This window comes from Phyllopteryx taeniolatus, chromosome 15 (assembly GCF_024500385.1).
Source record: "Phyllopteryx taeniolatus isolate TA_2022b chromosome 15, UOR_Ptae_1.2, whole genome shotgun sequence".
Lineage (NCBI taxonomy): Eukaryota > Metazoa > Chordata > Actinopteri > Syngnathiformes > Syngnathidae > Phyllopteryx > Phyllopteryx taeniolatus.
In genome coordinates, this window is record NC_084516.1 from 8090023 (window position 1) to 8104083 (window position 14061).

Sequence of the window (14061 nt, forward strand, 5' to 3'; positions counted from 1 at the left end):
TTTACGATGGAGTTCCGTGTGACATAGCGCAAATTAGTATGCATTTTTGTAACAAAACTAAAAAGCTATTATGAATAGCACATGTCCATGCTTGGGATTATCTTAATTACAGTAAATATTTGTATGAAAAACCATTCCAGGCCATAAATAAATTGACCATGAATATAAAACAATCAAATGAAAAACTAAGTATGGCGGTAACTTAGTAAACTAGTTCACTGTGCTCTGTTCGTAATCTTGAAACGTAGTATGTCGGTACTGAGGACCACCTATTTCTACAACCCCAATTCCAAAAGAAGTTGGGAAAATAAAAACAGAATGAAATGATTTGCAAATCATGTTCAACCTATATTTAATTGAATACACTACAAAGACAAGATATTTAATGTTCAAACTGATAATCTTGATTGTTTTTAGCAAATAATCATTAACTTTCAATTTTATGGCTGCAACACGTTCCAAAAAAGCTGGGACAGGTGGCAAAAAAGACTGAGAAAGTTGAGGAATGCTCATCAAACACCTGTTTGGAACATCCTACAGGTGAACAGGCTAATTGGGAACAGGTGGGTGCCATGATTGGGTATTAAAGGAGCTTCCCTGAATTGCTCAGTCATTCACAAGCAAAGATGGGGTGAGTTTCACCTCTTTGTAAACAAGTGCGTGAGAAAATAGTCGAACAGTTTAAGGACTATATTCCTCAACGTACAATTGCAAAAAAATTCGGGATTGCCTTCTAGTATGGTCCATAATATCATCAAAAGGTTCAGAGAATCTGGAAAAATCACTGCATGTAAGCGGCAAGGCCGAAAACCAACATTGAATCCCTGTGACCTTCGATCCCTCAGGCGCCACTGCATCAAAAACCCTCATCAATGTGTAAAGGATATCACCACATGGGCTCAGGAACACTTCAGAAAACCAATGTCAGTAAATACAGTTCGGTGCTACATCCATAAGTGCAACTTGAAACTCGACTATGCAAAGCAGAAGCCATTTATCAACAACATCCAGAACTCTCTCTCTGGGCCCGAGCTCATCTAAGATGGACTGATGCAAAGTGGAAAAGTGTTCTGTGGTTCGACGAGTCCACATTTCAAATTGTTTTGGGAAATTGTGGAAGTTGTCCCCTCCGGGCCAAAGAGGAAAAGAACCATCCATTATTGACGCAAAGTTCAAAAGCCAGCATCTGTGATGGTATGGGGCTGTGTTAGTGCCAATGGCATGGGTAACTTACACATCTGTGAAGGCACCACTAATGCTGAAAGGTACATACCGGTTTTGGAGAAACATATGCTCCCATCCAAGCAACGTCTTTTTCATGGACGCCCCTGCTTATTTCAGCAAGACAATGCCAAACTACATTCTGCACGTGTTACAACAGCGTGGCTTCGTAGTAAAAGAGTGCGGGTACTAGACTGGCCTGCCTGCAGTCCAGACCTGTCTCCCATTGAAAATGTGTGGCGCATTATGAAAATAAAATAAAATACGACAAAGGAGACCCTGGACTGTTGAACAGCTGAAGCTGTACATCAAGCAAGAATGGGAAAGAATTCCACCTACAAAGCTTCAACAATTAGTGTCCTCAGTTCCCAAACGTTTATTGAATGTTCTTAAAAGAAAATGTTTATCTAACACAGTGGTAAACATGACCCTGTCCCAGCTTTTTTGGAACGTGTTGCAGCCATAAAATTAGTGCTAAGTTAATGATTATTTGCTAACAACAATAAAGTTCATCAGTTTGAACGTTAAATATCTTGTCTTTGTGGTGTATTCAATTAAATATAGGTTGAACATGATTTGAAAATCATTGTATTCTGTTTTTATTTATGTTTAACACAACATCCCAACTTCATTGGAATTGGCGTTGCACTATAACGACTCCAACAAAATGTAATACTTTTTTAAACCGCAAGAACATGCAATAAGGTGAGACTTAAAGACAAACACATAGTCATAGTGCAATATAAAATTGGCCTATCTTTGGGCTAAAAGAGGACACCTGGTCAGCCTAAGAACTGTAACACATTGTTAGAATTTTACGTTGATTACTCTCCTTCCGCGGCACGGTGGGCGACTGGTTAGGGCGTCTGCCTCCCAGTTCTGAGGACCGGGGTTCAATCCCCGGCCCCACCTGTGTTCTCCCCGTGCCTGCGTAGGTTTTCTCCGGGCACGCCGGTTTCCTCCCACATCCCAAAAACATGCGTGGTAGGTTGATTGAAGACTCTAAATTGCCCGTAGGTGTGAATGTGAGTGCGAATGGTCGTTTGTTTATATGTGCCCTGCAATTGGCTGGCAACCAGTTCAGGGTGTACCCCGCCTCCTTCCCGAAGTTAGCTGGGATGGGTTCCAGCACTCCCGCGACCCTTGTGAGGATAAGCAGCTCAGAAAATGGATGGATGGATACTCTCCTTCCTTTAATAATTCTCACGATAAAACTCATGAAGCCTGTCTCTGTGTGATGGCGCTGATGCCATTATGTGTCACTCATCTCATACTCGAACTCACAGCAGTCGTGCAGGTTTTACTGCAAACAAAATGAGCTTCAAATGACTTGAGTCATTTGCTGTTCCGGAGCACTTGTCTTTTCAAACTAGAGACTGCACTACTTTCAGATCGTTTTAAGTCGGTGCTAAGGAGATGAAGGTCAAGTTGATGTCGACTTGTTGATGACAAGTCATTGATAATATTTTTCAGTTACAGCAGCTACTGTATGAAAAGAGGACGAGTTGGTCGATCAACTACATTTTTATTTAGATAAATAACGGTTAGTGTCAGCCATAACCATGCTAATAAAACGTAAGTATATCATGAACAAGCTACATTACATAATGACATTTTAAATAACATACTGTTCACTTTGTTAGGTATAGCATACAGCTATTTACCTTACTGCCACCTGTGTAAAGCAACAAGTGTTGTGGTGATGTTGCATGCGGTATTAAAAACTAATAATAATAATAAAACAAATTTTTAAAAAAGTCCTCATTAGCACTAACTAGTCATCACAAATTTGGTCGTTTGGAAGTGCAGATGTTAAAAAGACGTGATTAGTAACTTCAACCTCTAAAAGTCCTTGCAAATAGTCAGTTCAACCCCTATTTCAAAATCCAGTAGCCACTGTTCTCAATTTTTTTCAAGTGCTGGATAATTTTGATCTTTTTGTACTTAACCTGAATGATGGCTTTTCTCTACGGAGCATGAAATGACACTCTAAGGTTCAGATTGCCTAAAATCACCTGGGAAAGACTTACTCACCCATGACCCGAATGAGGACAAGTTAAAAAGAAAATGGATGGATAGATAGGATCCATCCATACTACATCTGGAGGTCATGTGATGGCATTTCCTTTCATGTAAATTTACTGCAGGTACCATTCATGACTCATATCGCCATATGCCTTATTAAAGGTCCCGTATTTTATCTTTTTAGAGCTCCATAGAGTGACTCTCTAACATCAACTTAGTATAAAAGTGTCAATTTCATTTTAAAAACACCTTGGTTTTGTCATACAAGTGTCTAGAAAAGGCCCCTCTGAAAGCTACTTCTGTTTGAGCCAATTTTGTATCCGCTTTCTCTATATTTGGTTAAGACAGCCCCCTTTCCTCTGATTGGTTGCCTCCGTGTCAAAGACGCGCTTGTGTGAGCACCGTGACTCGGGAGCGGAAAGGGAAGGTGGAGATAAGGTCGAGCAATTTGAATGACCTGATTTCAGCCCTCTTGGCAGAAAAACGTCTGGAACTTAGGAATGCGTGGACGACTTTAATTCATATTTTACAGGTTTACTGAGGCACCACAGAGACAATATTATATACCAAATACTAGAAAAAGGTTGGTTTAGCAAAAGATGTCCCTTTTAAGGCAGACTCCCCGCAAAAAATATACTGATTAAGAAAAGTAAGTCATTCTAGAACAAATGGACTATTTTCAGTACTAGTGCAACTACAGCAACAAAAGAAAGATATAATAAAACTAAAAATGATTTTAAATGTTACATGATTGGATAATATTTGTAAAATAGTGAAAATGAACAGTACAGAACAGTTCAGTTCATCTTAGCGCAGTACAATAATGAATGGGTTAATTGATCATTGACAATTGTGGGGAACTGATCGTTTCTTGTGTCTTTTAAAGCAAAATGAAGTGGACTAATTGACTGCAGTCAGCAAGAGCTCTCTGCTGATTCTGTCGCAACTAGTTTGCAGTCTAAAGTAAAACAGCACAATGTCATGCGGGAAATTAGCGTCATCCACAAAGACCTACGCTATTGCAAAACTCCTCCAGGCCGCATTCATTCTGCTCTTTACAATACGGACATTCAAAGAGAGATTATCCTATCGAATTTAATTGAAATAATATCTGAAAATAATTAGAATTATTTGATTGATTTTGAACATAATTGATCAAGGAAAAAGTTGTATGGTACAGATTGGCATTATACAGAGTACCTTGAACAACTTCTGATAGAAAACAGAATCTTTTTCAGGGAGTACAGAACAAATGTACTTTTTGCAATTAAGAAAAAAAAGCACAGGCTTTTGTTGGATGTCACATTATCATCTCATTGCTAGAGGAAGTCTTTTGTTGGCGAAAAAAGGATGTCAGGATACAATAGCAGGTTCAGTGCGTATGACCTTCATTTGAACAGCCGTGTACACTATGACTCATAAAGCCTTCGCAGATGGGCTTTGAGAGAGATGCATGTAAATGACATTCAACACTGTCATCGTCTGGACACCCAGAAGGACATAAGAGCAGTCAGGGTTGAGCCGTTTCCTGTGTCCTGTTTCTGTTAATAAGGTGTCATAAATACAGGCGCCACTTACACTTTACATCAGAATATACAGGATATATGTAAGCCCTTTGGAAATCACTTTGAAAGATGATTGTATTTTCAGCACAAACACTCGCTAATTTTTTCCAAATGGTTCATTGTATTAGAAGATAAAATATGCAATAGTCGATTTCCTATTGTAATATCTTTTAAATTGTTTTGAGTTCACATCATGTATAATTTCCAGGGCATTTCTAGAACAAATCACAGCCAGCGATTTTTTTTCATTATAGTGTCATATGCATACAAACTAAAGCGTGGCAATTGGCACTAGTTGCTGAACAGGAATAAGGTGAACCGCAAAACTATGAAGTCAAGGTGCCCCCCAAACTTCTTGGGGCACTTATCAGTGTGCAGAGCCCTCACTAGGACATACTGTACCTCCCCTAGTGAATGAGATCTCGGATGCAAGTTATTCTGGCCCGTGTATGTGTATACAGTCGCATGTTCAATGAGTAACAGTGTACATTGCATCTAGGCCCAATGCTTTTTATAGCTTAGAATTCACTTTTTAAATGTATGACTTAAAACGCATGTCATTAAAATTTGTTTTGGGTAATTATCCTGATGGATGTTAAACCCGCAAAATAATAGGTTATTCCTTTCAGAGAATAGCACATTGACCATTGATTTTGGAAGCTAGTGTGGTTGTTCACTTTGCAGTCAATAATAACCACTCAATGCCTCATTTATAACCGCCCTGTGATTGAGTAGCGACCGGTACATGGTGTAGTGAGGCTTTCTCCGCCTTTTTAGACTGATCTCAAAGAATCCAAAAAGAATTTGATTTGATGACTTACGGACAATCAAAGTCCTGCTGTGCAGAGTGTCTCTGTATTTCTCAGTGTATTTTGGAGGGCATCTTTCTAATGCTTGCTATTTTTTGATGATTACAACAACAGGACATATGAGGAACTCTGCAGAGAACAGTGCCAAAAGTCATGCAAATTGTAATCAATGTTGCTTTCAGTTCTATTAGCTTTAGTCCATTCACACTCACATTCACGGCTAAGGGCAATTTAAGAGTCTTCAATCAACCGAAGAAGCATTTTTTGGAATGTGGGAGGAACCCGTAGGTACCCGGAGAGAACTCACGCAGGGAAAGAAACTCACACAGGAAAGTCGGATTCAAAACATCCAACTTTGAGGCGGATGTGCTGCCCTAAGCTGTATGGCTCTATTTTCGTGACTGGCGTAAAACAGACGCGACACGTGGCATAACTTGCTGCAGAGGCAATTCAGATCCGGTGTTGGTTATTTCACAGACAAACGCAGCCCGGCAGATCAAAAATAGGAGGGCTGCGTTGCTTTGGGAGTGATCACAGCCGATTTCAATCATGTCCTCTCATTCCCTTTAAATGTGCCGCACTGAGAGTCTTTGATATGAAGCAGCGCAGACAACCAAATTGTTCTCAAAAAGAAACAGATTTGCTCGAATCCGGGAGATCAAAGCGCGTAAAGTACATTTCTACGGAACGGCAAGTAGGCTTCCACATGTGGATGATATATCTGCGCAGTGAATCATTAGAGTGCCGCCCCCATAGCTGTGCCGGCCCAGTGGGATGATTAAAAAAAAATAATGATGATGATAATAATGCGTTCAATGAATTGATTACAACAATAATGCAGAAGGTTTGATGCTCGCTGTTTACACATTTATGAATGGAATACACATATGACTGTGGAGTGGAGCTCGCCTATCTGTCTGCCTGTGCCCCAATCAAATTCACCAGAATCGCATTAGACCAGCTGCATTAGATCAGACTTGATCTGAGTAGGCGTAAGTTAAGAACGACTTTCAGCCACCAAACTGTCACATTGTCCACCCATTTGGACACCGCCATAGATGCGCCCTCAACGAAAATAGAGTCCTTAGTCTTTAAATGACTGCGGCAGCCTACGTGATGTTGTTGTTACTACTTGTACATGACACATTATATTCCATTAACTTGAGAAGTTATATTTGTATACCCAGGCAAAGGAATTAAGGCAGAGTCACGCTGCCTTTTGTTGTAGGTACTCACACATTGAAGAAGTCTTGGCATTTGAGTATCTCTGGCTCATATCGATAGAAGAGGTCAGCCAGACGTACCTTTGACCGAAGTTGTTCTCCTTCCTTCGGCAGTGCAGGGTGACGACTCTGTGACCTTCACTTCTGACATCCTGACTCACCGTCCACGATACCGGGTTACTGGCTCTGGCCCCCAGGAATGCCACTCCATCTTTCAGCTTCACCCTGGAAAACAAACCAGTACACTAGGTTAAAAACAAATCAAGCGAATTATAAGAAACAGTTACAATAAGAGTTCGTTCACATTCTGTGACAGTCTCAGAAGCCTCTTCCACACAGGCCATCTAGATTTGCTTTTTTCCTCGCTCCTGGTCCTGTGTGTTAGGTAGGCTACTGATGCGGGATCGGGAGTTGTGGTCAACTTGCAAATTTGCCGCCTTCTGACATAGTATCAGAGGCAGTATGACGCTAGTGTGTCAGGGGATAGTGACAAACCAAAACCAGAGAGTGACATTTGACACCAGAAACTCACTGCTACCGACCCTTTGTGTTGAAAGCATTTGTTGCTGTCCCAGATGCATCCAAAGTTATCTGAACGAAGCTACTAGATATTCAGTTACGGAAAGGCATTAAACTCACTGCACACACACAAACTCCTCCTCCTCTATGAAAGGAAGACGTGAAGTCAGCAGTTACACACATATTAGATCGCAGAAAACATTAATTCATGCAAAAAGTAGCAAACGGCAGCCAAACATTCTTACTATTCTTGGACCGCATCCATTTTTGGAGAACATGACAAATCTTTTATGAGGGCTTGATTCAGACTAAGGTTATTCAATTGGCAAATTGAAGGAGGGAGACAACAAAACATCCATGTTTACAACTTCAATAAGAATGCCAGACCAGTGAGTAAGTTGCACAATTTCGATTTTATCTCTGGTACCTTGACTAACGAGTTTGATTACTTCCATGACCATGCCTGTAACTGAAAACACTCCGTTAATTCCACTAATCTGTTACATCCACACATAAAGCACCAACAACATTTTTTTTAACGTTTTTAAATAAGAAAATAGCACACACCGGTAAAAAACAACAACTGTAATAATGAATTAGAATGTCAAGAAGTTTGTGCATCATGATGAATTCATGTCTCCTTCTTGTGTGTGCCCCTTTGCCACCAGGGGGCAGTATAATACAGACATACAGATATACATGAAGGAGACAGTCACAACTGCTCAGTAAGCTGCAATAATACACTTTTTAGTGTTATATTGTCCATCTACATGTGTTGCCTCACGGTTTGGGTTAAAATATCTGCTTATAACACTGCGACATGAATGCCATTTGTTAGCCCGTCTATGGTGTTTTGTATTGTGGGTTAGCATTAAGCTAGAGGACGTTCCTAAGGCAAAGTTGTGTTGTTTTAAATACACAACATTATCTTTGTGTTTTGTTTAGTTTGACAGTAAACTTCAACTGGGACACGAAATAAACAGCTTGAAGCAAGCACTTGGCCTTGTTGTTGTGTTTTTGGAAGAATTGTTTACTGTATGCCGAAGTGCTGCTTGTTGTGAAGTTCGCGCTGCCACCATCTAGTGTTCGTATCTAATTTGTGTTGCATCTCAACATTACATTTTGGAAACTGCTTCCAAATGTTTGCAAACTTAATGAGTATGGATTTCCATCATGTCAGTTTCCAAATTGGCACATTTTGCTGCTATGAAAAGGGCAGTCTATCTTAGGTGGTCAAAAAGATGGAACAGACAGATGAGGCAGATGCGAAGAAAAAGAACTTGAACAACAACAGTGAGGATTATGACACGCCTTTTCGTCAAAAAATAATGTTGGGTCTTTTCGTCTTTTCCCCCACTACTTTTAAATAATTTGAGTCTGCCCTTATTCGGGGACTGCAAAAGACACAGAAGTAAAAGGAGAAGCTCAACATTAATGGAAAGTAATGATATAACCACCGCCATCTCATCCTCTGTGTTCAACTTGGTGTCTTTGATGGTATCCAGGCGACAGATGTGACAATAACTCGTGTCGCTCACTGCTCCTGACGGATAAGATAAAGCTTGTTGGCGTGGAGGAGAGGGAGAGCACTGATTGCCGCCTGGCCTCCTTTTTTCAAAGCCCACCTTTTCCACAGCAAAGTAATCACTGACTCACATACTTAGCTTTGGTGAAGGACTACAAGGGGGCTGATCATCTAAAGAGCTGAAGTCTTGTTTTAACTAACCCTAGAGTCAGAACTGTTCTGACTTCTTACACAAGTCAGATGCATTGATGTTCTGAAATGTTTATTGTAGTTTAAGAAACACACTTTAAAAACCAACCCTTTAAATGCATGCAGTTCTACTTCCTAGTACCAAAAGATCCTAAAAAATAAAGGTACTGTGAAAATTCTCCCAAAAAATCCTAGTGTCATTATAACTTCAATCTTTGCAAAGGCTGCATTTACACTGCACATGATAACACCCAATTCTGATTTAGTGCCTATAACTCCAACTACCGGAGACAAATTCCTTGTGTGTTTTGGACATACTTGGCAAATAAAGATGATTCTGATTCTGATTCTGATAACTACATAGAGATGTAAACTGGAGGAGAAATGAAACTGAGCTTATCATACAAGCCATGGTCCTGCAAAATACCGCCTGTCATGTCATGTAGCAGCCAAAGCGGAGAAGCCCAGACTTCCCTCTCCCCAGCCACTTCTTCCACTTCTTCCAAGGCCAGGCGGGAGACAGTCTTTCCAGCGTGTCCTGTGTCATCCCCAGGGCCTCCTCCCGGTGGGACGTGCCCTGAACACCTCAACAGGGAAGCGTCCAGGGGGCATCTTAACCAGATGCCCGAGCCACCTCATCTGGCTCCTCTTGATGAGGAGGAGCAGCGGCTCGACTCTGTCTGAACCCCTCCCGGATGACTGAGCTTCTCAACCTGGGAGAGCTCAGACACCCCGGAGAGAAAACTCATTCCAGCCGCTTGCATCCGTGATCTTATTCTTTTAGTCATGACCCACAGACTTGTGACCATAGGTAACGGTGGGAACGTAGATCGACCATTAAATCGAGAGCTTTGCCTTTCGGCTCAGCTCCTTCTTCACCACGACAGACCATAGCAGAGTCTGCATCACTGCAGAAGGTGCACCGATCCGCCTGTCTATCCCCCGCTCCATTCTTCCCTCACCCCTGAACAAGACCACCAGAAAAGTGAACTTCCCAACTTAGGCCAGGCTCTCTACCGTGACCTGGAGAGGGCACTCCGCCTTTTTCCAACCGATGCCCATGTCCTCAGATTTGGAGGTGCTGATTCTCATCCTAACAATCAAATCAATTCCACACAAATTACTAACAATCTTTGAATTGATAATTAATTATTAACACCATTTGCACTGAATGGCGTGCGTGTATTTGTAGCAGGTAACAAGTGTCAAGCAGAGTGAGCAAGTGATGTGCGACAGGCTGCCTCGTTGTGCATCTGGTCGACTAGCAGAGGAAAAACATGCATCAAAAATGCATATCCTTGTCACTGTCATCTACAGGCAAAAACAACATCGCTCCATCGTGACACATCAGGCCAAGCATGGGCAGCCAATGAGCATGAGCTCTAAATGATCAAACGGCACCTCGTAATAAGATTGCTCTCTCTAATATGATTATTGCTGAGCGAGGGTGCAGGCAGAGCCAATAAAGGGATGAAATTTGAAGGGAGGTCCTCTTTTCACATGCATCAGCACAAGGGGTTGCATGATTAATTCCATGAAAACGTGCACGTGTGAGTATGAGTATTTACACACGAGGAGCGCTCGTCAGTAGCAACAGTGCCCTCGATAATGACACACTTGGATGGCAGCTGCCCAAATAATAAGTCAACAAGTCACCTTGCTCCCGGTCATGGTTCTCACAAGCTGAATGAAAGACCGGTGCACATTAATATTAATGTACTGTATACAAGGGGAAATGAAATGGAATATAAACAATTATTTATGAAGTCAAAGACTGACCAAGGGTCATAGAAATACAAACATTTACACATAGTAGTGAAGACTCGTTATCATTACGTGAGTGCCTGCGTGCGTGTGTGTCAGTGTGTGTGTTTTATCAGTACTTCTGCAAAAAAGCAACTCTAGGATTAAGACCTTTGCTCTGATTGTTGTTGTACTTTTTGTGTTTAAAGCTGGCAATACAAAAGGTCAAAGAAACACCAACAAATTGCAGTATTGGACTTATTGGAACTCAGGGTTATTGTAATCCTAACATTTCTGTGATCTTCCAATTTGAAGTAACGTATGTAAAGGGTGTCACATCAATATGTAAAAGCAACCCACCTTGAATTAATAGCCTCCAGTGAAAAGGCAAAATGTCACGCTGATTGTCATTTTTAATAATGTGTTCCTTGACTAATACTTCCTATAACAATACATTAGCGTGGGGTTGAAAGACCCACTTAAGCAACTTAATTTACTAAACTTAACTTTTAGTTTAGTTTGTGCTTGAACACAAGACAGAAAAATGTAAATTAATGAATCCATGTGTAAAAACAATCCTGAATATTTTGTCAAATTACTAAATACATAATTAATAAATATATATATATATAAATATATATATATATATATATATAGGCGGCACGGTGTACGACTGGTTAGAGCGTCTGCCTCACAGTTCTGAGGATCTCCGGCCTGTGTGGAGTTTGCATGTTCTACCTGTGCCTGCGTGGGTTTTCTCCGGGCACTCTGGTTTCCTCCCGCATCCCAAAAACATGCATTAATTGGAGACGCTAAATTGCCCGTAGGTGTGACTGTAAGTGCGAATGGTTGTTTGTTTGTATGTGCCCTGCGATTGGCTGGCAACCAGTTCAGGGTGTCCGATGATAGCTGGGATTGGCTCCAGCACTCCCGCGACCCTAGTGAGGAGAAGCGGTTCAGAAACTGGATAGAAAGATGGATGGATATATATATATATATATATATATATATATATATATATATATATATATATATATATATATATATATATTTAAATATTTAAATACAATCAATTGATTGGTTATTTTTTTCCCCCACAGTGAATAAAGGATATTTCGCCTGATGACTTCTCCTGGTCATAACGGCTCCTAAACCTCACATGAAAAAACATGTAGAAACTAATACTTCTTATGATTACTTACAATAGGATTATAAAGGGGCGCAAACATTTTCGCAAAGGATTTTTTTTTTGCACTGAATCTATATTGATATTGGGAGCTTATGAGAATTACCTGGAATTGGAACAAACTATTCTATAAAAACACAATGACGAACATTTTGCTTTATTATAATAACATATGCATTTAAATTAATTACAATAGTAGTAGTATATTTTTAGATTTTGATTCACAGTGCAGGGTAGAAATAATTCACCTTTAGCCTACATTTAATGGTAACTATAACTGTGCTGCTATTTTTCTATAATTATTTTTACTTTACCCTGTAATAAACTAGCCTGTCTTTTTTTAACAGTTCATTCCCTTTTTTTTTTTTAAACCTACCCTTCATTATTCAATGAAAAACTCAATTATTTTTGTGCTCAAGCTAAGTCATCTTGTGGCATCTTGATGCAGAGGAACTATGTTAAAGTGAGTTGGGGAACTTCATTTAGACAAACGTTCTACTTTGCTGCCATATTGGGGTATCTTGGTGCCGAGCAACAATGTTAAAGTGAGTTGAAGAGCTTCATTTAGACAAACGTGCTTGGCTGCGATCTTGGGGCATCTCATCTACAGGCAATTATAAACGTCCTGGAGAGAGTTGTCAAATACTGGCAGATTTAGTTTTTACTATTCATGGTAGGGCTTGGTAGCAGAATGACACAAGAGCAACCTTGTCTGGATGCTAAGTATGTACTTTGAGGCAAAATCATTGATTTTTCTATTTCAGAAAATAACGAGTTCATGGATTGTGAAATGTAAAGCACAACCTGCAAATGGTACGTCTACTTACATTGATAATCAAGTTGTTTTCCTAATAATGGCAAACTGAAATTGCAAAACTTCATTTTGAGGCACAACAAATTCACACAAGGAGCACAAATGGGAAGGTTCATGGTTTCTTGTTCAAAGATTCAGAAGATGGCAGATCATTACATGAAAGCCACACTGGAGAACAGAGGGAAGCAGATACAAACATCCGCAGACACACACTAGGGCCGTGTCTATATCTGATATAAAGTTAACACACTGGCACAGAGTGGGGCCGCTGCATTGAGCTGCCCCTTTGGAGAGATAAATGGAAGTGAGAACAATTGCTCTGGTATCTGCTGTGTCACAAAGAAACCACTTTTGGTTCCTGCATCGGCGGCTGACTCCAACAAAGGTAGAGATGGATGAAGGGGATAACTGCTGTGAGATTAGTCACAGCTCATTCATATACAAACTGCTTTCTTTCTTGGTCTCTAAAGGGGTGACATGCAAAATGTTGTTTTAATTTCATGTATATTATTTGGATCTCTGGAATGCCGGCCTACTCTTCAAGTGTGACATAGACAACAAGTCAAATTTTTGTAAACTGCCCACGATTTCCTTCCAGAAAATGGGTCAGGAAGGAAATTGTTAGGTCACAATCAGGCTAATTTAAATAATACCGCCAAACCACCAACGATGTTTGACGCACAGGTTAGCATTAGATAGGGCTTTCAGCCTTGGCTTCTGATAACCTACATGTAATGATACGTTATGATTTTAAAGTGATTTTAAACACTCACATGCATAGCAACTGCAATCAGAAAATCAATCTTTGCATACACTACTTTCTGCACACAGCAGTCATCATGGTAACACAAAGTCGCACTTGCACACCCCCTACTAGACAACTGAGGCAGGACATTCCCCCTTGAAAAACAGCTGCTCTCATTATGAGTGATGACAGAGATTTGTTAGTGTGCTGTAATTCTTCATCATTGTGGTATTTTGACTAAAGAATGTCACTGACATTTTATTACGACATTTTCGGACTTTTAATTTGTGTGTGGGGGGGCGGGGGGAGTCGTATGTCTCCTTTAACTGAAACTGATGAAACACTGGAATTATAAAAACGACACTGTAATTCCCCCAGAAAATGGGACAAGCTTTTAGTGATAGGGAATGACAAAAATGTTACTTTGGCGTTTTTGTGAGTCGATTGGCTTGACTGCACTGAGCGATGGCACTGCTATTAAGCAGAATGCTTGCAAT

General features: G+C 40.4%; 1 protein-coding gene across 6 annotated transcripts in view; it reads right to left on the reverse strand.

Annotated features, from left to right (window-relative positions):
* The window catches only part of si:dkey-112m2.1 (transmembrane protein 132C), a 183930-nt gene that overhangs the window by 50163 nt on the left and 119706 nt on the right, over nt 1-14061 (reverse strand). For all 6 annotated transcript variants that reach the window (XM_061747773.1, XM_061747768.1, XM_061747771.1 and 3 more), the window contains one exon: nt 6925-7068. In XM_061747773.1, the coding sequence (XP_061603757.1) occupies nt 6925-7068 (144 nt within the window). The remainder of the gene's footprint in view (nt 1-6924; nt 7069-14061) is intronic.